The 22,951-nt window shown below is 46.5% G+C and overlaps 2 protein-coding genes across 2 annotated transcripts in view; both read left to right on the top strand.

The window, feature by feature from the left end:
* The first annotated feature begins 74 nt into the window (after positions 1–74).
* Positions 75–6,992, top strand: SOX30 (SRY-box transcription factor 30). Its single transcript, XM_054288052.1, has 5 exons — positions 75–681; positions 1,831–2,070; positions 2,964–3,137; positions 4,264–4,741; positions 6,623–6,992. The coding sequence occupies exons 1-5, from the start codon at positions 75–77 to the stop codon at positions 6,990–6,992; spliced, it is 1,869 nt and encodes a 622-aa protein (XP_054144027.1).
* A 4,740-nt stretch (positions 6,993–11,732) lies between these two features.
* Positions 11,733–22,951, top strand: part of ADAM19 (ADAM metallopeptidase domain 19) — a 32,001-nt gene continuing 20,782 nt past the window's right edge. The window contains exons 1-3 of the mRNA XM_054288103.1: positions 11,733–11,794; positions 12,167–12,246; positions 15,365–15,435. Coding sequence (XP_054144078.1) covers positions 11,734–11,794; positions 12,167–12,246; positions 15,365–15,435 — 212 coding nt within the window. The 5' untranslated portion in view covers position 11,733. The remainder of the gene's footprint in view (positions 11,795–12,166; positions 12,247–15,364; positions 15,436–22,951) is intronic.

The following is a 22,951-nucleotide window of genomic DNA, read 5'->3' on the forward strand; positions in this document are numbered from 1 at the left end:
TGCGCGCCGGCGGCGCGGGGCCGCGGGGAGCGTTGGCGCAACGGTGGCGGCGGCCGAGGAGCGGCGGCGGAGCGATGGAGCGCAGGGTCAGGCACTGCCGCTTCCGCGCCCGGGCGAGCCCCGCCTCGCCCCCCAGGCACAGGGAGGTCATGGGCCCCCTCGGAGGGCTGCGCGTCCAAGTGCAGGAGCACCCGAGCCGGCCCGGGCACAGCGAAGGAGCGGCGAAGAAGAGCAGGTGCATGCCGGCTCCGGCGGCGGTTGAGAAAGAGGCCCGGGGTGCCATCAGGAGAGAAAGGGACCAGGAAAGGGGCAGCGGTGACCGCCAGAACGAGGAGAAGGTCCTGGAGCAAACGGGGAATAAGTCCTGGAGAAGATCTGCCGTCCAAAGCGAGCGACCCAACGTGACCTTCGAGACCCGCCCAGTGAAGGCGGAGAAGAGCGATGCCCCGGCCGGATCCCTGTGCGAGCTTGGGAACCCTGCTCAAGATCAGAATATCCCGGTCTTGTTTCAGTCCTTGCCTCCCAGGTCCCACATTCAGCTCCAGGGCCCTCTTTCCTCGCAGCTGATGCATGTGACTCCAGTGCCGGTAAAACAAGTGCCAGTCCAATTGCAGCCTCTACTGCAGCGGCCAAAGATTGAAACAAAAAACGTTCCCCTCACAGTCCTGCCCTCGGATTCAGGTATTATGGTCAGGGAGCTTGCAGGGTACTGCTTGTCAGGCAGGAGAGCACAAGGGGAAAGGTCATGTTAGAAAACCATCCCTTTGCAAAGGCTGGGGTTTAGCACAGCTCTTGCACAGTGCAAGACACAAAAGCACAGTAACACAGGAGTTCTGTAGTAGTTTGTTACAATCAAGGCAGTTTTGTCACATTCCTCCCTTTCTGCATGAAACTCCTTAGGACAGTGTTCAGAATTACACTGAGTTGTGATCTCAGTTTTAAGGTCAGGAATCTGCTTGATTTTTAAAGCTATAAAGTAGTCCTATATCTCTCTGAAAAATTCTGGACCTGTTAAATGAAGAGCATTTTGAAACATCTGTATTAGAAGCTTTTTTTTTTAAATATCTAGACATTCAAAATTAATTAATTAACTAAGGTCTTAAATACTTCTTCCCTTTATCAGTGATGTGAAAGAGTTAATTTTTAAACCTTTTCCAGGAGGAAATTGCTTGCTCAGGGATCAGTTTTAAGGGGCCTGTGGATTCATCATGTTGCCAGCTCAATTTAAATGCTGCCTGTGTTTACAAAGAGCCAAAGCCAGGTATCATGTAACAATCATTTGGGAACACTTGTTCCTCCAACAAAACGACTGTCCAAAAAAAAAAAAAGAAAAAAAAAAAGAACAAACAAAAAACCAAAAAACCAAAACCCAAGCAGAAACCCAAAACAGCAACAACTGTGATTGAGAAGGCAGGGACTGCACAGGTGTGGGACTGAGCAGGTCACCATCCTTAGTCCTAGTTCCTGCATCCTTAGGGCTTTGGTTACATAGTTCTGGTGGTGATAATAAATTTGCGGTGGTGTGGCCTGTGCTATACAACAATTAGTTTATAAATTCATAAGAAAACAAGCCAACTGAAATCCAAACTACTGTGTTAGCAGGCCCTGTTTATTTTATTTATCTTTTTTTATTATATGTAACAACAGCCAGGTAACTGATTGCTTGTGCAGTGACTCAGCAAAGGGCAGTGGAGGATTTTAGGAACTGCTCTCCAAATGTGCACTGAGTTTCATCTGTTCCAAAGCTCTGGTGATGCTGTGGGTGTGATGCTGAGTGTGCCCTGCTGTATCCCCTGGAAGGTGATGATGTTTCCCTCCCTTGTTGCACAGGAATGCCAGACACTCCCTTCAGCAAGACCAAGAGTGGCCGTGTGAAGCGTCCCATGAACGCATTCATGGTGTGGGCCCGGATCCACAGGGCTGCTGTGGCCAAAGCCAACCCAGGGGCCAACAACGCCGAGATCAGCGTCCAGCTCGGCCTGGAGTGGAGCAAACTCACTGAGGAGCAGAAGCAGCCCTATTATGAGGAAGCTAACAAAATAAAACTGAGGCACAGGGAGGAATTTCCTGGTAAACATCTTAGTTATTTACCTGAATGCTTTAGAAGTGCAGGGCTTTTTTGGAAAATCGATCTCTTGCATTATGGCAATCAACAGAGATAGAAAAAAAAGTAGATATTTCAAGTACATAATCCTTCTGTGTGCTTGAAATGATGAATTTTTTAAAGCATCCAAAATGCTGGTGCTTAGAACACTGCAGCTACAGCAGCTTTTTCGAATGCTTTAATAGTCTAATGGCCAGAGAATGAGTTTGTGTGGCCTGCTGCATCAGTTTCCTTGCTCCAGGAACAGCTGCCCAGGTGGCCTGTGGTGACACATGTGTCCATTTCTTAAAAGCAGGAAAGGGAAATGTCACAGGAAGCACAAAAAGCATTGTATTCTGTGGGATTCTTCAACCTGTAGACTTGAAGTTCTCACAAAATGTTTCACAGCCTTTTGTCAGGTGTTAAAAGTTGTACCCTTAGCAATTTCATTTATCCAGAAGATAACAGAATGTAAAACAGAATGTAAAAAAACTTTAAAAAAGCTGTTGAGATACCAGGTGTTGTGATCCTTTCTCTCTCTGTTGTCATAATGCTGCTTGTTCATGATGCTGCCTAATCTGTCATAAACAAAGAAAAGAGCATCACTCTCCCTCTCTCCTTGAATCTTAAAAAAAAAAAAGGTGTTTCTTTAAAGTTCCATTAAGAGTTAACCTGTGTAAGAAACCAAACCGCTCAGTGTAAATTCATGATATATTCTTATATCTGTTAATGTTTGGTTAATGTGGAGCATTGCCATTGCCTAAAGGAGCAGGTTTTGGACTTGTCTTATCAGATCCTTCAGAATTATAGCATAGCTTTAGATAAATAATGAAACCTTCCAAAATACTGGATGTCTGCATCTTTTTTTCATCTCTGACAGGTTGGGTTTATCAGCCAAACAAAAAGAAGTGTTCTCCACCACCTGGCTCTGCTGCATTTTCAGGCACTTCCCAGAGTACCATCACTACCAATCCAGCTGGCACCCTTCCCTTCTCATCACCTACTTACTCTTTTGTCAACTCCAGTGTTAAGAACAGTATTGGACGTCCAGTCTGTGAGTTTTCAGTAGTGAATTATTTTAAAAATTCAGAATTTACCTGTTCCAGTAGTGACAGGGCAAGGGGGAGTGGCTTCAAACTGAAAGAGAGCAGGTTTAGATTACATGTTGGGAAGAAACTTTGCTGTGAGCGTGGTGAGGCCCTGGCACAGGTTGCCCAGAGAAGGTGTGATTATTTACCAACACTTCTTTTCTGCTTAAGATATTGAGCTACAGCTGCTTTCCCTCATTTGGTCTCCACCTCACAGATACTCTGGAAGGATCCTTCTTTTTTACAAAAAGTCCACACTGGCAGTGAAATAGTGCTAGAGCCCCCAGACCAGTGTAAGAGCTGATCTGCATATTCCTTAGACAAAGAGCTGTGGCTCTGTCAGTTCATGGGTAGGGGATTTCAACACCAAATAGCTCAGTGGATCCAGGCAATGTCATTTTCCTCTTTAAGCATCCTGGAAAGAGCTGCTTTCTTTGCAATGAGACAAGAAAATGAAATGCCTGATTATGCTGTGTGGTAATAATCGGAGATATTAAAACAAAAGAATACTCAGCTTTGTTCTGATGAAGTTCTGAGTTAGTGATTTGAAAATTCCTATGCAATGTGTTTCAAAATCTTTCCCTGTGAAGGCAGCCCTGTTGATGAGGTGTGATTTGAGAGTGTACATTGAAGTTTGTGCTCTGCAAAACATTTCAAAGTAGAATTGTCTAGCGTGTACATTCATTGATGAAATAAGGAAACATATTGGAGATTAGAGTGGTTTAGGCTCCTGAGCACGCAGATTTGTTATAAATTTGGTTCATTTCATGTCAGTAGACTTGAGAGGTCTTCTGAGCTGAAGGCACACTCCAGCCCATTGTGGGGCCTTACTAGGACAAGATAGAGCCTCACAAGAGCAGTGGACCCACATCAGCCACTTCCTTCCTCCTGTGGCTTCCTGTGCAATGCAGCTTTAGTGTGTGGGTCCAAACCCATCTCTCAGAATGGTGTCACATTAGATGCATGACACAAGTTGCTGGGAAATTTGAGGGGGAATTATTCTGACTGTACCCAGAAATGCTGTGGTTTGCTGTGATGCTGTTTATCAGAACTCTGTTCATGTCTGACAAGTCACTGTTTTGTTTCCTGAAGGTGAATCTCCCGCCATCCGTCTGCCGGCCTCTTCCATCCAGCACGCTGTGCCCATGACCCTTTTCCAGACCACGGCTGCAAGCACCACTTCAGTGGCTGTTGCAGTTCCAACCCTGCCCCTGCGCCCTGTAGTTTCATCACAGCCCTTTGCTGAGCCTGCTCAGACAGAAGCTTTTGTGTCACCTGGGCTCAATTTCTCCCTGAAGAGACCTGCGCCCGTTTTTGCTGAGAGCTTCAGCAGCAGAAACCCGAGTAACATCAGCAGCACTGGTGGCAGGTTTTCTGTCTCCAACAGTGAGATGCCAGGGATTTCTGTATTTCCTAGAGGCATAGCTCTTCCCCAGGCTACCCCTTTCATTCCCTCACCTGCCTATGTGTCTGCTCCCATTGGACAACCAGCCACTTTGTTTGGAGGAACTCCTCAGTTTCCATTTTGCCACCCTTCCTTTATACCTGGACCTCGCTGTTTCCCCTCAAGGTAATGAAACCATTTCCATACCAGTAAGAAAAAAATGCTGAAAGGCAGGGAATCTTTTGACTTGCAGACAGCAGGTGGAGCATTGAGAGGGAAAGGAGCTCCTACCTTCCTGTAGCTGCTGTGTGCTGGAACCCCTGGCCTCAGCCTGCTCGTAATATGTGCCCAGTTACTGAAAGCTCCACAGAATTATTGCAATTGTAATTGGCACTCCCAAGGCCATGGAAAACAGAAGTATCTTCTTTCCACTTTATGGGTCTAAGTGCAGTTGATTTCAGCAGAAGAGCATTAGGTAGAGATAATGTAAAAACAGTTTGAAAGTGGTCAGATAGAATTGAAGTGGGTGTGTCCTGGAGGTGTCTCCTGGGTACACCATGATTGCCATAACTGTTCATATTTCTGAAACCCAGTCTGGTGGGAAGTGTCTGCAGAATTCCTGTGTAAGCATTAATTCCTAGTTCTTCCTTTTCAGTCAATCAGAGGTCCCCTAATCAAAGAATTTCCAGGCTAACACATGTGGTGTCCCATGGGTGTTTGTGGGCTGAGCATGCACAGAAAGCACCAGTGCCCTGGTGCAGGTGGCAGCTCAAACACCAGGCATCTGATGCTTATTCTTTACAGGGCATCATTTTGCTTTCATGACTGTGCAGTAGCAAACCTAACAAATGATTACGATTATCAGACTTAAATTTTGTCTGTTTATGCACTGTTATTCTCACTAGCAGCAGCAGCCAATACGTTCCTGTATTGGTTGCTGATCTTTAATTAGGGTTAATGATGACCCATCAAACTCAGAAGAACTTCATAAGCTGACAAGTGCAATATAAGACATCTCTATTTCTGAGGTCCTTTAAGGAAACACAGAACACATATTCCCAAAATTGCTAAAAATTATCTTTGCTCAACCCTTGGTGTCTGAAATGAGACAGTTTTGTGGGGCCTCTGAGAGAGAAGAGTTCTTGTAGCATAAAGGACTGTTCTGATTTCACACATTAATGGACTTCTGAAGTCCATTAATGCCAGCTGAATGGCAGCTTTGCTAATGCCAGGGTCTTTCTAATACAGTTATTTATGAGTTCTCTGTCCTATAAACTCATTTCTTGCATACAAGAGTCATGATTTCTGAACTGAAAGTGCAGTTGTATGCACTAAAAATTTAAATATTAGATTGAAATGATGATTAGTCCCCTTGAAACCTCAAGAGATATTGTATCAATGTCTTTACAATGGCTGCACTGTGGAGCTCTGTTACTTCTTTACATATTTTTGTTTTCTTCACAATGTAGTGAATTTCTCTAAAACACTAAATTACAATCCCTGTGGCTTTGTGCATCAGAATAAAAATTCAGGCATCTGCCACTGGAGGAATACAGTTCCATTTGATATCATAACTTCCTGCAATGGTTATGTGGTTACTTTTTAAAAAATTTATTACTGTGCATTCTTTAAATATTAACATTGACAACCACATATTTGGCACAAGGACTCCCTGTCCTGTTTGATAACAGTGTAACAGATGTAAGATCTCACTAAAAATTACAAATAAGAGTGCTTTACCCCAGGTCTGTCACAAATTTTGGCGTACAGAAATTACACAAACTGACTTTTGATGCTTTTTAAAATTAATCTGAGTGTGTTGGTTAACTCACTGCATGCTGATTTATCTGTGGTATTATTTGATTGATAAATACAGTGTGGGGTTTATGTTCTCACAGTAATCTTGTGTGTGCTGAACTACTCTTGTTATGGCCCTAGTGCTGAAATTAGGCATGGTTTTAAAGTTGTGTGTTTTAAAAAATGGGATAAGCTGAGTAGCACAGAACATCAGTGTCATTGTGCAGCCCTGCATTTCTGAAAGCCAACCTTGCATCTCTTCCCTCGCAGCACATTCCCACTCAGAGCTCCGTTTGGCTACGGGAATTTCTCCAGCTCGGTGCCTCAGTGCTTTGGCTTTTATGAGGAGAGGAACCAGAGGCAGGAGGTGATATTTTCCACTGTGGATGAAGACTATCGTTTCAGGGCATACTCGGAGGAGAGGCTCTGTGAGAACCAGCGTGTCTGTGGGAGCCCTGAGGTCGTGTCCTGTCAGAGCACCTGCAGCGAGGAGCGCGTCCTGAGCCCCCTGCCACAGCTGGACGTGGAAGTGGTGGAGGAGGTTTTGCCATCCCCCCCATCTACGCCCTCCAGCACTTACATTGTCAATGTAACTGACAGTGATGAGGAAGAGGAAGTCAAGTTTTTTCAAGTATTGTAATTTTTAAAACTTATTATAATCCAGAGAGATACTATAGAATGGGAAATAAATGTTTTCCTCAACACCACCTTTTCAGTCAGTGTGTTCAATGGGAAAGCCAGGTGGCTTTAGTAAGTTGCACAGGTCATTTTGAAGAGTCTGATGAGCTGTTTGTATAAGAGGAGAGTCTTATAAATAGCAGAAAATGCCTGTTCATTTCTAAATTCTCACTGAAAGCTGATCTCGCCTGCAGGAATGCATGTAGCCAAATGTACAAATTCCTCATCAAATACATTTCAGGGTATAAAACAGCTGTTTGTGAGATTATTCTCTAGATTTAACTTCCCTCTTCTCCCATCTACCTTTTTATACCCTGTGGAGTAGGATATCAGACATATTTCAATGCACCAGAATCTAGAATGGTACACAACTGTTGTGATTTATTCTACCAAGCCCAGAGAAAGGGAAGAGTGGTTTAACATATCCTGGATATACTAATGGAAAACTACATGTGAGGGTGATCCCCTCTTCCCTCCCAGCTAGAGCTGCTGTCCTGTTGTGGTTGTTTGGGATCTGTGTCTGCAGCTCTGTCACTGCAGCCGGCCCTCAGCTGAGCTCTCTTGAAGGCTCTCGTGTCTTGTCTATAACAGAAGTGAAAGTTACACAAACAACCCACTCAAACCTGCTTCCTCTGCATCATCCCTCAGCATGTCTGGCAGCCCTGCAGCCTGGAAAATGTGGCAGAAGAGGTTTTTAGTTCCTATTTCGAGGTGATTTTCAGCTCACCCACAAACTTTCCCATAATGCAGATTCCTGAAGTGCCAAGTATCTGTGCTGCTACTTCTCCTCCTGAAATGTGGGAAGTGGCCAGTGTTGGCAGGGCCAGTGCCTTGGAGGCTGTGTGCCCTCCCACAAGCCTTCATGGCAGTGCAGAGGGTAACTGGGACATAAGAGGGACATGTTCTACTCTCTGATAATTATTTTCCTCCTTATTGTTTACTTTAATCTAAACAAAAAACCACCTTGTGCTCTTGAAAAACAGATGATGATTTTCTGCACAAAGTTTGTTTTCCTCCTGCCACTGTAAAAGTCTAAAGACACTTGATGCTTCCCAGTGCATCACTGTATCCATTTACAGAGACAACTTTCTTCTCCAAAGTTTCTGCACAGTTTTATGGAGTGGATGTTACTAAAAACCCTTGTGCTGTTATGCCTGTTTCCCTTTTCTTATTGGAATTAACTATTTCAGTATAATTACTGATGTGTTGGAAAAGTTTGCAGGCAGCACAGAGAGGATTATAATTGTTTCACATGTGGAAATAGAGTTAAAAGATGTGTCTGCAAATATAATCATCTTCAAGTTCACTTGCCTGTAGGAATGAAGCAAAAGTCATAGCAGAAAGTGGTAGCAGTGACCCACCCTTTACAAGAAGCACAGGGAGTGCTTTGATACCCTTTTGCTATCAGCACATCAGGACAAGCCCTTGTCTAGCTCCTGATCATCTTACAGCACTTCTCCCTCTTTGGCAGGACAGCTGCTCCAGGGCTCTTCCAAATATTCCTGCTGTCCTGCATGGGTGGTGGAAAAGCTGAACAGAATATTCTGGGTGGCTGAAGCTGCTCTCAACTGTCAAGACACTGGATAAAGGAGTTAATTCTTGAATCTCCAGTTTCCTTCACAGATTCACAGCCTTCTTCCTTTGATCATTTCAAATGATCTGAAGCAGAAGAATGTTCTGTAAAATGGGAGACTCCACATTCCACTCGAGTCAGCCAAAGCTGTAACATTTCTCTCATCAGTGAGAGTGTCTAATGCAGAGGTTAGGCAGGACAGTCCTCTCCCCTCTCCCTTCTCCTGCTAAGACTTTGATTCTGGGTAAAGTTTCCTTCAGTGTCAGCAGGAATCTTCTCAGAGCACTTTGTTCCACAGCCTTTCCTAAGAACATGAAATATTACTGAGCTGTGGTACACATCAGTGATTCTCTGCTCAAGTCTGGTTCTTGAACAGGCATTTTCCTCTCCCTAGGTCCATTTCTTTCTAGGTAATTCCTGATTTACTATGAACACAAAGGGAGAATCCTCATCTTTTGCACTCCAGCTAACAACAGTAGCATTAAATCATCTTGGAAATTGTCAAGCAAGTGCAGAACCCCCTCTGCAAAAGCTCTGTTATCAGCTTTGCACTGGGGAGGCTGAAACACCTCACCCTTGCTCAGGGTGCTGCACGGAGGCTGCTGCTCCATGCCTTGGCCATGGGGATGTAACAGATGAGGGAACAAAGCAGATCTGAAATTCCCAGCTAATACTCTTTATCAGACAGTTTGGATCCTGGAGGAAATGAGTCTGAGCCTGTGTAATTCTTAGATAACCAGAAGTCTGATCTTGTTCTGTGAAATCCAGCAAACGTCCCACTGACTTTGGGGAAGGGCTTTTGAAGAGGCGGGCACAGGCAGGATCTGACTCACCCTGTGTCAGAAACAGCATTACAGCACCTGAGCACTGTTAATAAACTTAAATACCCTGAATTTTTCCATGCAGCAATGTCTCAGTAATGTAAATGATATATTTCATATACATACATACATATATACATACATACATACATATATATATATATATATATATATATATATATATAAACCTATATATAACCACTGCACAGCCTGTTGTTATATTTTTATACAGGGAGTTTCTGGTGGTTTTCAAGTGACATATCCATTCTCATATTACCAAGATCCAGAGGTAAAAATATCCCTATATAACAAATGCAAATATTACACATATTTTATTTTTATGATACTTGAATGCTGGAAACAATTGCAAGCAGATAGTTGTTGGCTTAAATATTATAGTAATCTTAACATAAGGCTCATTTTATTTCATTTTGTGCTTTTTTGAGCTGATCTTCTTTTAGAGAAATACATGGAACAGTCCCTGTGAAGATTTGTTGTACTGAGAGGATTTGTGACAATCTCCTCATCAAAGTGGGTTTTTTCCCTTTGGGAAGGCAGAAATTTTATGCAGGGATGAAAGTAGGGTAGCTAAACTTGTGTCTAAATTTGGCTTGCATTTTTACTTATTTATAATATAGACACGCACAATAGTGCCATTGTTTTCTTCTATATTACATGCATCTATAAATAAGTAGGGGAATTCACAGGGAAAAAAACCATGAAGATTTCCCTTCATGATATTCCATATGATTAGAAAAGAGCTGAAATTTTGCCCGTGTATTTTTTGCTCTTTGAAACAAGAGGATTTAGTTGTGCCATGAAAACTCATGACCTCTCTATGGGTCAGCTAAAATGTCACTTATAGCCTCTCACCCTGATTATTCCCTCTAGGTGTCCCTACAGTGCCTGACTTTCCTCTGCCAGGGTGATGCCAGGAATAAATTGACCTTCACAAGATCAGAGAGATTCAGTTTGTAAAGTGCTGGGGGACAAAGGGGACATCTATGAGATATAAACCAAAATTGTATCTGCAAAAGGGAGCAATCACCTTTCCTTTGGGCAGCCCTGGCAGGAGCCTGCAAAAACCTTCAGTATAAAAGATATTAGAGTATTCAAAAGCATAAATAATGCTCTGGACAAGAGACAAATCTACTGTTATCTGGCAAACCTTGATTTTGAAGGGAGTGTTCACTTCCTACCAGCCTGATTTACTTGTTCACCCTACACTTAAAACCTCTCCACATGCAAATTGTCCCCATTTCTCATTTCCCTGGTGGTTCACTCACACAGACACTTGAAGCATAGAGATGAATGGAGAGGGTTGAATAGAAAATGCAGATCAATGTCTGTCTGAAGAGAGTGGCTGAGAGGTAATGGCTCTCCCTGACCCCATAAAAATCCGTGTCAGCCAACCCTGGCAGCCTTGAGTGGGGCTGGGGGTCTCACGCTGACACAGGGATGGCGGTTCCTCTCTGCGGGCTCAGTGTGCCTGCAAGGAGCTCCTACAGCACCACGGAGCCCCCAGCGTTTGCAGCTGGTAACCTCAGCGTGGCCCCACCAACCTGGGCTCTCCTGTCCTGCTGTGACCCCGACCCCACGGGCTAATTCAGCCGTGCAGCCCCCCCAGGTGCTCAGCAAAGAGATGGTGTGCGGGCTTCAAGCCTTGGCTCAGCCCCGAAGGATGCAGGAGAAGACAGGGATGCTCTTTCGGGAGCCTCATGGCAGTGGCTGGAGATCCCTGAAGGGCAGCACCGGGAATACGAGCTGTGGATGTCCCCAAGTCCTTCCTCAAGCCCGGCCCTCCCATCGACCCTAAGGGAGAGAGGCAGAGAACATCCTTTTGTGTGCCTTTTATACAGGCACATAACATCTATCCCGTATCCCCTCAACTGTCCAGTAGTAATGTATTTCCCAGAAATGGAGAAATTTAGGATGTCTTTGGAACCATGGGATCAGCTATGATAAGATTGCACATAAATACAGCAAACAAACAAACAGCTCTCGAGCTCCTTCCTTCCCCCAGCTCTCCCCTTTTTCCTAGCTTCGGAGGCACAATGGATTTCCGTGCTGGCCAAGGCGCAGGAGGGGAGGTTTTGCAGAGGGAGCCCCGGGGAGGTGCTCAGGTTTCCCCTGCCCCGGATCGGGGACAGAGCCGCCGGACCCCCGGAGCATCCCGGGCTGTGCGGAGGGAGAGCAGGAGAGGAGGGGGCTGCGGGCGGGCCCGGAGCTCTGCGGTGGGAGGGGACAGGCGGCGCCGGGCGGGTTTATAGGGCGGCGGCGGCGGCCGAGAGCGGTCCCTGCCCGGAGCCATGCGGGGCCGGGGGCTGCTCTGCGGCATCGCCCTCTCGCTGCTGCTGCGGCCGCCGCCCCGTGAGTGCGGGGCGCCCGATCTGAATGCGGGATGCCCGATCTGAATGCAGGGTTCTCGATCTGAATGCGGGGTACCCGATCTAAATGCGGGATGCCCGATCTAAATGCAGGGTTCTCTATCTGAATGCGGGATGCCCGATCGAAATGCGGGATGCCCGATCTAAATGCAGGATGCCCGGCCTGGAGCTGTGCGGCAGAGCTCCGGCTGCGGAGCGCCCGGGGAGGGAGGGAGGATGGATGGGTGGGTGGGTGAGTGGGTGAGTTTGGGGATTCTCCTGCTTTTCCTACAACCATCGCAGAGCTCTCTCTCCTCTCCCGGCCCGGTTTGGTGCGGAGGGCCGGGATGCTGAGCCGCTCCCGTTGTCTCCGCAGCCGCGGCCGCTGAGAAGCAGCCCCAGGCCGAGGTGGTGGTGCCGCGCTGGGCAGCTCCGAGTGGCCCCGGCAGCCCCAAGGTAAGTCTCACCCAGCTCTTGGTCTCTTTTTTTTACAGACCTCGCTTTGTGGGGACAGGGGGGTGGCGCGGGGAGCACAGCACCTGCGATGCGCGTTTTGGGGATGAGCTGTCATTGGGGATGAGCGAGGAGCTGTCATTGGGGATGAGCGAGGAGCTGTCATAGCTCCTGCAGATCGCAGGGAAGGCTGTGTGAGCTGGCTGGTGTGTCTGGGAACTGCATTTCCCTGCACTCTGCCGTGCCTTAAAGCCTCGGTCTGTGTCTGTGAAAGGGGAGCAGGGCCGTGCCATCGGTGGCATTTAGGGAACATTGGGGAATTCTTCTTCTGGATAGAACAATCTGCTGTAGGAGAAGATAAACCCAGAGAGCCCTTTGTGTCCTGAACTGCACCAAAATAAATGTGACCAGCAGGTCAAGGGAGAGGGTTCTGACCCTGCACTCTGGTCAGTGAGATCCCGGCTGCAGTGCTGTGTCTGGGATCCCCAGCACAGGGACGATATCGATCTGTTGGAGCCAGGCCAGGGCTGGGCAGGGAAGATGCTCCAGGGCTGTGTCACCTCTCCTGTGAGGACAGACTGAGGGAGTTGGGGTGGTTCATCCTGGAGAACTCTCTGGAAAGACCTTGTAGCATCTTTCAGTACCTAAAAGAGCTACAAGACAGTTGGAGGGGAACTTTTTACAAGAGTGTGGAGTGAAAGAACACTTTAACATTTTTTTCAGCTTTAAGCTGAAAAAGGGCAGGATTAGATTAGATATTTGGCAGAAATTTTTGACTGTGAGGTGATGAGGCACTGGGCCAGTTGCCCAGAGAAGCTGTGGGTGCACCATCCCTGGATGTGTGCAAGGCCAGCCTGGATGGGGCTCGGAAACATCTTTCCTAGCGGAAGGTGTCCCAGCCCAATGGCACGGGGATGGAACAAGATGGTCTTTAAGATTCCTTCCAGCCCAAACCATTCTCTGGTTCTGTGAATGCCAGCTGGGAGGGTGCTTCACAAGGCAAGAGAAGCCAACCAGCAGCTCAGGTGTGTTGGCTGTGTCTCAGACACTGTGTGTTATACAGATCTCACCCCTGCTGCTGTTCCATGGGGGGATGAAGGGATGTCTCAACAGCCTCCAGACTCTGACAACCACTGAGGACCAGATAACAAACACAAAACACAGTTCCCCTTCCCAGGCTTTGTGTTGTTGCAATCAAGAAGTAATTGCAATTGTGAGATTGAGAGAAAGAGGAAAGCCCACAGGGTGTTTTTTACATTGTGAACCAAAAAAAAGGGAAGCTCAGCATTGTGGAAGCATCCATTTGTCTTGAACACAGTGGTGTTATTTGGGAATTTATTAATGGGTCATTTCCATAATATGACACTTTCTAAAACTTATCATTGTGTCCTATTACACACAAAAAACCCTACAATGACTCTCTCATGATCTTAGTTCTTTTTAAAATGCCCTTGTGATACTGCCTGCAGCTTTTGGTTCTGTTATTGATAGGGATGCAAATACATCTGGAGAGCATTTCCCCTCAAATAAATTTGCTGTATCTCAGGGGTCACACTTGGTTTGTTTCAGGCAAGTTCCCGTTGGCTCTGAAATGAGTGTTAGCAAAGCTTATATACAGCTGGGATATTTCACTTACACAGCAATTGATAGACTGAAGCAGTGGGACTGCTGAAGGAGGAGGGAGGGTGATATTAGCAATAATGATGTTAGCACAACCCTTGTGAAGGGATTTTATGGTGATGGAGACCCTCAGCTATGGGCAGGGCAGCCTTACAGTGCTTTCATGTTAGTGAGTGAAGCACAGACCTATCCTCAGATGAATTGTGCACCTGTGATTTAGTCAAAGAAGCTCTGCCTCTTGCAATTATCCCTTTTTGTATATCCTAAATGTATTAACTTGATTTGCATCATCTCTGTGGGCCTGATGCCATGTCCTGGAAACTGAAGGAAGGATGAGCAAAACCCAGAATATGAGCAGGGAGCTGATGAAAAGAGATATTTGCATATTGCTCACAATGGCAAGTGAGCATAACTCTAGGCTGAGAGAACATCCCATTCAGTTAACCTTGCTTTCTTTTACTTTCAATATTCTGTTCTTCAAAATCTCCTCCAACACTGCTTTAGAAAATACTCTGGGTTAATAATTTCACCAATCTTCATGATTTCTCTTTTATCCCAGCTGAATAAAGTGCATTATTATATTAATATGAGCGATTTCTCTTATGTGGAATTTGTTCATCCATTTTCTCTGTGAGAAAGCATTCAGACTTGGAAACCCCAAGCTGACTTTATGTCGTGGTTTTGCTTTGAGGGAGGTAAAACTTCAGACCTCAGAGCCTCTTTTAGTTGCGCCTCTAAAAATGTCATTCTATGCTTTAAGTCTCTGGAATGATTCTCTTTTTTTTTTTTTTTTTTGGTGGGGGGTTAGTGTATGCATTTGTCATTGCACTAAGAAATTGGGGTGCATTCTGTTCAAACCAGCAGGCCCTGAGGAGGCCTGAAATTCTGTCTGTGCAATGGTTGGAGTCTGGAAGCATCCAAGGGTCCCTGTTCCCTGCCTTTCACTGGCACTTTCTGTGGGTAAAGGGACAAAGTGAGAATCTTCTCACTTTGAGAGAATTCCTCTCATCCTGAAATAGGCTCCTAAAAATGTCTTTCTGCTGGGACAACAAAGGAAGCTTTGGTTAACTAGCTCAGATATTTGACTCCTCAATCTCTGGGGCAAGCTGGGATGTCCTGTGATGCTGTGCTGAGCACAATCTGCAGCAGAGGGACGGGCAGGGAGCTCTCCCCATCCAACTGCACCTCCAAGCACCCCAACACCAGGACCTGTTGCCTTTCCCGAGCACTTTACTCCTCCTGAGACGCCAGGTGGTGTCTCCAGCTCAGGTACAGCACCCCAGCAGATGCCTGCCCTGCTCCCTGCCTGTGCATGGCTGTGCTGGGGGATGCAGCAGCGTGCCTGGAGCTGGGAGCCACCCTGGTGCATCCCTCCCCTTCCCCATCACTGCAGGTCTGAAGCAGGAGGAAGGCAAGGGGTGGTTTAAGGTCCGTTTCAGTTTGTATTTGTGGATACATAATGATGATGTATGAGTAACAGAACCCTCTCCCCTGCACGCAGCACCCGCTCCGAGCTGAAGTCACAGTGGAGGCAGAAGGTCAGGAGCTCGTCTTGGAACTGGAGAAAAACAGGTAAGTAAGTGTGCTTGTGCCCTGCATTGTGAGCCCACTTAAATAATGAATAAGGATTACAGTGAGGTCAACAGGAAAACCTCCTCTGACTTCAGCAGGGTTTGATAAAGACAGGATGTGGAAGTCCTTCACTGCATTTCAAGGTTATTCCGAGTCCCCTCAGATGTTAATCACCCCAAGAGCACATTATAGCAGAGCTTTGTCAGCAAAAAAACAGATGGTGACCTGGCCCTCAGTGTGTAAACTTATTTTTGCATCATAATTCTTCCTACATTAACTGGAAAATGTTGTTGATATGAAGCTCCCTATTTACCAAATGGCTCAGCGCTTTAGAGTCAGTGTGGCTCTAATGAGGATTTCATTTGCTGTGATCCAAAGAGGTCCTTCTCTGCTTCCTAGGAGAAATGATCTGACAGTTTCAATTCCATTAGTGCCCTTCATGCTAAAGCAGACTGAAAAATGGGTTTTCCATTAACTGAAATGCAGCCTCCTCTCAGGCATGGGAGAGCAAGGCTGTGTGCTCTCATAGGGTGTGATGCATATTGAATTCTGCTGAAGCTGCAGGAGATTAAGGTGGGGAGAAGGATTCTGGTCTGGAGGCCACCCCAGAGCCCCTCTGCCCTGTGACTACATTAGTTTCCAGCAATGGAATAGCAGCTGGGAATTTGGCTGCAAGAAAATTTATCTTGTCTTTGCTCAGCAGTCCTTGTACTGTTGGTGTTTTATTTGTTTTTAAATGGGTTTGAAGATTTATCTATGGAAACACAGCCAAATGTTTGTCTGCTAGAATCAGTAGGATAATAACCTCAGAATAATGACCCTGCTTATATTTTAAATGTATTTTATGGACATCCCAGCCACAGAGATTGAGGGCTCAGCTTTGCTCCTCAAAGTGTGACATGTCAGAAGATCTTCCTAGTTCTGATGGCAGTGCCTAAACCTAAATGATAGTCAGGGTGTTATGGAGGAAAGTCAGGGGGGTTTTTTTGGTCATTTTCTGCAGTAAAGCCTGAAATCTGATGGCTGATGGAAGATAAGTATGAGATGTTTTCTGTAAAAAGTCACAAAACCTACTGAGAGTTCCAGTGCTGGAAAAACCGGATGCTTTTCACAGGCAGTCCTGCACCTGTGTAGAACTAAACAGAAACAGCTACAAATTCTGTATTTTTCAGCTGGGAAAACAAAACCAGGTACCCTGAGCACTGCTAAGGCAGTCCTGTCTGGAGGAATAGCTGCTGCTGGTGACAGTGGCACTGGGCCAGGTCTGAACTGAGCCTGGAAGCAGCACAACCCCTGATGCTGCTGGGGGTCTCCTCCCAGGACTGCCAGGCCTTGCTGATTCTGCAGTTGCTATGCAAAGGTGAATATTTCTGGCACAGAAAGCTGGCCAGAGAAAGGATCCTTGCTGAGTTGATGTGTTGGAGCTCCAAGCTCAGTGATGTAAGCCCCAGGTGCTTGGGGGAGCGGTGCCGTGCTATTTCCAGCACAGAAAAACCCTTTGCTGGTGTTAGTAAACAGAGTTATAATAATAGAAGGTTCCTATTGTGTTTATTTCCTGAAATGCATTTTCATTCATTGAGATGTATACACACAGGCTTGGAAGTGTGTGCACACACTTCCACTGCAGGATGGATCTCCTTTACAAGTGCTGATGAAATAGCACTTGGTTGAAAACCAGCTGGTTTGGAGCTTTTAATTTTTATTTTCAGTGGAAAATGCAGGTGATTCATAGACAGCAGTGCTTCATGTTGGGAGGCTTGCTTAGCCTCGGGTCCTTGCTCAAGAAAGGTGATGGTACAATCACAAAATGCAATTAATGGAAGGGCTCCACTTCTCAGAGACTTGTGAAAGTGCTGGAGTAGTTTAGACACTTAAATTGAAAGAGGAATGATGAAGCCCTGTGTATTTATCAGCATCCACAGAGCACTTTTAAGTGGAGACAAACTTCTTCTCCTTGTTGAAGAGTGTGCCAAGGCAGAGCCCAGCCTGGGGCTGCTCCACAGACCCAGGAGCTCATTGCTGCTCATGCTTGTCTCACAGGGGAAGCTGAGGTTCTGGGTGAGGTTTGGGGTGCTGAGCCACTGCAGCATCCAGGACTTCTTCTGGGAAGAGTTTGTGGCCCCAGGAGAGAAAGTGAAATCCCCCAAGTGGGAAGTGTCCCTTCAAAGCTGTACAAAACCTGTAAGCTCCAGGTTGCAAATTCACATGAAAATGGGCATAAGAGAACTGCAACTTCAAGAGAGGTACTTGAGGCTTTTATAACTAAAATAAGAGAAATGGGCCATTTAATTGCTCCGGTTTAGAGGAGCATTTGGAAACCAGCTTTGCTGCTGAGGTTGGGGCTGCGCTCTGCCTCTGTCCCTGGGCTCTTTCAGGTGATGTTCTTGGCGGATTATGCAGCCTTATTGCACATTCCCCTCTCTCCTTCTGGAGAGACAATTGACAAAATTGCTTTGAAAAGTGAGGGAAGTGTCATGATTTATACTTTTGCAGGGATGCTAGCTTTGGAAGAAACATTCTAGTTTCAATATGTGGAAGAAATGTTCACACCACCTAATTTCATATTCCATATGAAAAGGACATCATGTTCATCCACAGAGGTGAAACACAGAAATTATTGCATATTTTGCTTCAGAGCTGTGCCCAACCCAGTGTTTTGTAATAAGCTCATCACACATCTGCATTTGGGCTCCATATATCTGTAAACACAATTATTGCATTAGCAGTTAACATAATATTGCATTATTTCCTGTCCAGGAATTTGATAAGAAATCAGAAGCATACTGGAGTTTCAAGCAGAGTTCATGATACAGTAACATTTCAGGATAATGACAAAATATATCACTCAAATGACTCCGGCTTGGTTTAAATGACTCAAATCCATGTCCTGCAGCTGTGGGATTGGAAAGCTCAAAGCTGCACAAACAACAAATTACATGGAGAGTTGCCTATAAAGCAGCTTTAAATTTGGCTGGGGCTTAGGAGCGGAAGAATCTGAGTTGCAAACTTTGGATGAAAAGTGACTTTTTTTTAAAAGGCATTTGCATTTGTTAATAAAAAGCAGCTTTGAGCCAAGCAGGGACAGGCTGAGAGCCTCTCAATGTGTGTGGCAGCACTGCCTGGGGTGAGGCTTTTCTTAGTGAAGAGGAGAGCTCCCATTTGCACAGCAGAAACCTGCATGGAATTTGGCTTCTCACCTTGGTGAAGGAAAGGGAGCAAAAAGACTCTCTCTTCTCTCTCTTCTCTCTCTTCTCTCTCTTCTCTCTCTTCTCTCTCTCATGGGAAGAACAGGCTTGGGAAAGGCTCTCTCAGGTTCCAGGGGTATTGGAGGCTTCTCCAGGGGTGTCTCTGCCTGTGGATGAATCCCTGGGAGAGCCTGGGGCTGTTTGTTTCAGTTCCTCATTCTGGCCACCGCACTGGGTGGCAAAGCCCCAGTGGAGATGTGCAGGAACTGCCTGAGGACACAGCAAAGGAGATCCAGAGCTCACCTGTCTGACCTCAGAGCCAACAGAAAGTTGTTTTTAGGCCACTCTGGTAGGGAGCAACATCATTTCCAAGCTCTTCTGGCCCCACCTGGGTAGGTGACCAGCGCTCCCACCCAGCCTTGTGCTCTCAGTGGGGCAGTAAAAGATCTGTGTGTCACTTGTATCCCAGTGTTTCCTGCTTTTGCACATTTCCAGGGCCTCTCTACCAACTGAGTGAGGAAGTTGCTGCCCATTTCTGAGCAGGAAGGATATATGAGATTATTCCACTGATGGGCTACACATCATCAGTGTCTAATGGGCTTCCTTCATGGGCAGGGGTTAAGGGTTATGCAGAGGGGAAATTGAGTTTATCCTGCTCTACTGTCTCTTGGAATCATCAGAAAAACAGGGGTGGGATCTGGAAAGCCACAGCTGCTTTTCAGCTTCCTGATTCCCTCAGGATATTCAGTGATTCTGTGTGGGGCAGAGAGGAAGAGACCTGGAAATTAAACCTTTTAAATCTTTTGTGCATTGACTCATTACCAGCCAGTTTTCCATTTATTTCATTTCCTTTTCCTCTCTGGGTAACCTTTATGGTTCCTATTGGTAAGTCAAGGGTCTATGTGATAAACCTTTCTTGGGTCTGTAACACAATTTACACAGTGAATATCACAGCTGATGTGGGTGGGAGAAGGGGATGGAGAGTCTTTAGTCTGTGGTGCTTTCCCAGGCCTTAAAAATGGCTTGTTTAGTTCCACCTCAATAGTTGGAAAGCCACTCTTTCCTTCCAAACTGCTGTGTTTACACAATAAACAAGTTCTTAGTAAAAGCTCTAGAGGAAGGGAGCTTAAGAGCTCCAGGATTCATCTGGATGGAACTCACCAAGAAAAAAAAATTGGATTTTATTGGTTTTATGAAGTGCCAGGTTTTGACTGCAATATTCCAGAGGCTTGAAATCTCCCATTTCCCACTAGTGGTGGATATGGAAAGCAGGCCTGCTTGTGTTGTCATGAGTCATGTGTTGGTGGTGTTCAACATGGGGCCACTTCAGGTTTTGATAATAAATTCTGGCTTTAGGGAACACTTAAGTGACTGCGAGGCAAGAGTTCACATTCCCCTTCTTACCCTACTTGGATCCTGTTGAGAGGCAATGGAGTGGGACCACAAATTGTAGATGGAAATCTCGTGTCTAAAGTTTCTTGGGAAAATCAATTCCCTCCACCCCCAGATGCTGTCAGCCTGGCTGGGCAGATTTATTGTGATTTGAGGAGAGGGACAGGGAAAGAGATGTAAGAGACTGCAGGCTCCACTTTTCTTGGTCTCATGACTGAAAAATCAATGTCAATGTTTCTCATGAGAGCCTCATGGACCATTTGGCTTTTGTTTTTTTGGGAGGAAATAAAAACCATGTCCATCTCCTAGATACTGCTGGGTGTTTCTAAGCTGGCAGCTGTCCATGCTGACTGGCCCCTCTGTAAAATGAACCCAAACAAGGTTGCTGATGGGACCAATTTATTACAAGTCCTTCTTGCTCCAATTAGTAAGAAAATCAGAGTGCAGCTGAGGCACTCTGGGTGCCTGTGGGTGATCTTTGGTGCAACTGAGTGTGTTCATGGCAGCCCTGAGCTCCTCTTAGTGCTGACAAGTGATGTTTTATAGGCAAAACTGCTGCCATTTATCAGCAAAATAGGGGTGAGGCTCTCTAGAGCAGCTGGGAAATGTGCACTCCCTCAAGAGGCCATGGCCATGCAAGCAGGGCCCCAGCTTTCCTCCTGCTGTTTTTGGGAGTGTTTGGGTGCAGCCCCTCTCTCTCCAGCTGCTTCTCTGCTCCTCAGCAGGGTCCAGATGAAAAAGCCACGTCCTCTCCCTGTCCCCAAGTGCCATAGGGGCAGCTGCCTGCCAAGAGAGCTGAGAACCATGTCAGTCCATGAGTGAAGAATGTGACCCGCAGCCCCAGCAGAGCCAGGCTGCCCCGTGCTGCCAGCTCTGCACACAGGGACAGCGCAGGGAGGAGGAGGCTCTGTGTCAAACAATGATATCATTGAAGGCTGGAGCAGCACCAGGACGTGGCTCCGGGACAGCCATCAGCAGGAACTGCTCAGGCCATCTGTACATGATGGCACCGAGCCACTTTCCCTTCTTTTGGCTTCCTCGCTTGCATTCAACCTGGCTCCCAGGGCTTCCCGGGGAGCAATCCCTGCCCAGAGCAGGATATTCCACCCTGAGCTTGGAGGCTGAGCTGGGTGCTGGGGCCTGACTGATCCTGCTGAGAGCTGGTCCCTGTTGGAAAGGTGTGAGGCTCCTCTGGAGCATCCCCAGCTCTGGTGTGCAGCTTCCCCTGGCCCCAAAGCAGCTGCAGCTGCTATCAGCTTGAGCAAAGGAGAGTGCTCCCTTCCCAAACCAGCTTTTTCTCTGACTTCATCAATTCTTCATGCTGATAACTCCTCTAATGAGAGACTCAGCGCTGCCTTTTAGGAAGATGATGTGTGCTAGTGATCTGCCAGCTGCCTGACTGGATCTCAGAAGCTTTTAACTGAGGTTAATTTGCATCCAGACTTTTGCAGCTTCAGCGTGAGCTGCTGGAGAAGTGGTCACTACAGAGGCATGTAATGTAACTGAGAAGAAAAAAACAAATTGTGCTGTTTTTTCCAGACTTTCCCTCTCCAGCAAGGAGGTGAACTCTGTATTTTTCTGGAAACTTCCATCAGTGCTTTGCAGGGCTGAGCTCCCCTGGAATTAGCTGCTCAGCCTGGCAGGGATGTTGTTCCGAAATGATGGCAGAGAAGGTTTTGGGGTGTGGGTTGGGTGTTTCTCTGATGTTTATCAAGCAACTGGTACACATGGAAAAGAGAGGACTGGCTGATAACTCTGGTGCACTCTTGGTGACAAGAAGGTTTGTTTGCTGTTTATTTACAGTTTGGTGGAAAGCTTGGTGCTTGCTGAAGAAGCGAGTTGGGCTGGGAATGAAATTTTATATGCTCAAAATAAGCCACCAAGGGTGTTGCAAGATGTTCTGTTGTTTTTTCCTCTTTCCTCACTGCCCTCCCCACCACACCTTGTGCAATCCATCCCCTGTGATAGCCCTTTCTGGCAATGCTGCAAGAGCCTCAGGGTTCTCATGCATTAAGAGTGGGAACTGTCTTCAAAACAGGATTGTTTCAAGCTCAGAATAAGAAACTGGGCTTTTCTTAGGGAACCTGTGGTGTGGAGTAGCAGTCAACTGGTGCAGAGAAGCTTGGAAGTTGCAGCATGGAGATGACACAGGCTTTCAGCTGAGCAGCTGCAGAAGTGTCCCCAAAAATTCAGGCAAAGCTCCTTAATCCTGTCTAGGAGGGGCTGGAGCCTGAGTGAGCAGGGATGTGCACTCCCCTTGTGCTGAGTGCCCTCACCCTGTGCCCTCCCTGGGCAGCCCTGAGGAGCCTCCCGGGGATGCTGGAGGGGAGATCAAGTGCCTATTCATGGCTAAGGCTTTCCAAGAATAAAGCAGCAGGAGGGAAACACAAGAGTGTTTGTTTGGGAATGAGGCAAGCCGGCTGTGCAGAGCCTCAGCTACTGGAAATGCACGGGCTGGTGTCTGGGCGGATCACACTGCTTCACTGTCTGCCCCTGACACACACCAGATACCTGCCAGAGCATTGCTCAGGGCAATTTCCTGCCAGTTAATGCAATCTGTAGATTAAATATTTGTTTCTTGCACCCTTGCTGCAGTCAGGGAGATGAAGGGAGTTATGTTCTGTGGGATGTTGCTTATCTTGGGTTTGAATGCAGCAACCTGGCCTCCTGATCACTGACAGTATCTGCTGATAAGAATTAACACATCAGAAAGACACAAAATGAGCTTTTCTGGGCTGTGCTGAGCTTTCAAAGTTCAGATAAAAGCTGCTGCTTTCCTGACATCAGATGCTATCAGACACAGCAGTGGCACAGTTGTCTCTTGTTAAGCTGGGGGTACTTGATCAGCTGCCTGAGCCTTTGGATGCCAGGTGGGTGAAGCACTTTCAAACTCTGATAAAAGGCTTTGTTTCCTGTTGTTCTGGTGTAATTTAATTACA

The sequence above is a fragment of the Melozone crissalis genome, unplaced genomic scaffold, assembly GCF_028551555.1.
Source record: "Melozone crissalis strain CALT ecotype California unplaced genomic scaffold, PUWL_Pcris_2 ptg000061l_1, whole genome shotgun sequence".
In the NCBI taxonomy this organism is placed as follows: domain Eukaryota; kingdom Metazoa; phylum Chordata; class Aves; order Passeriformes; family Passerellidae; genus Melozone; species Melozone crissalis.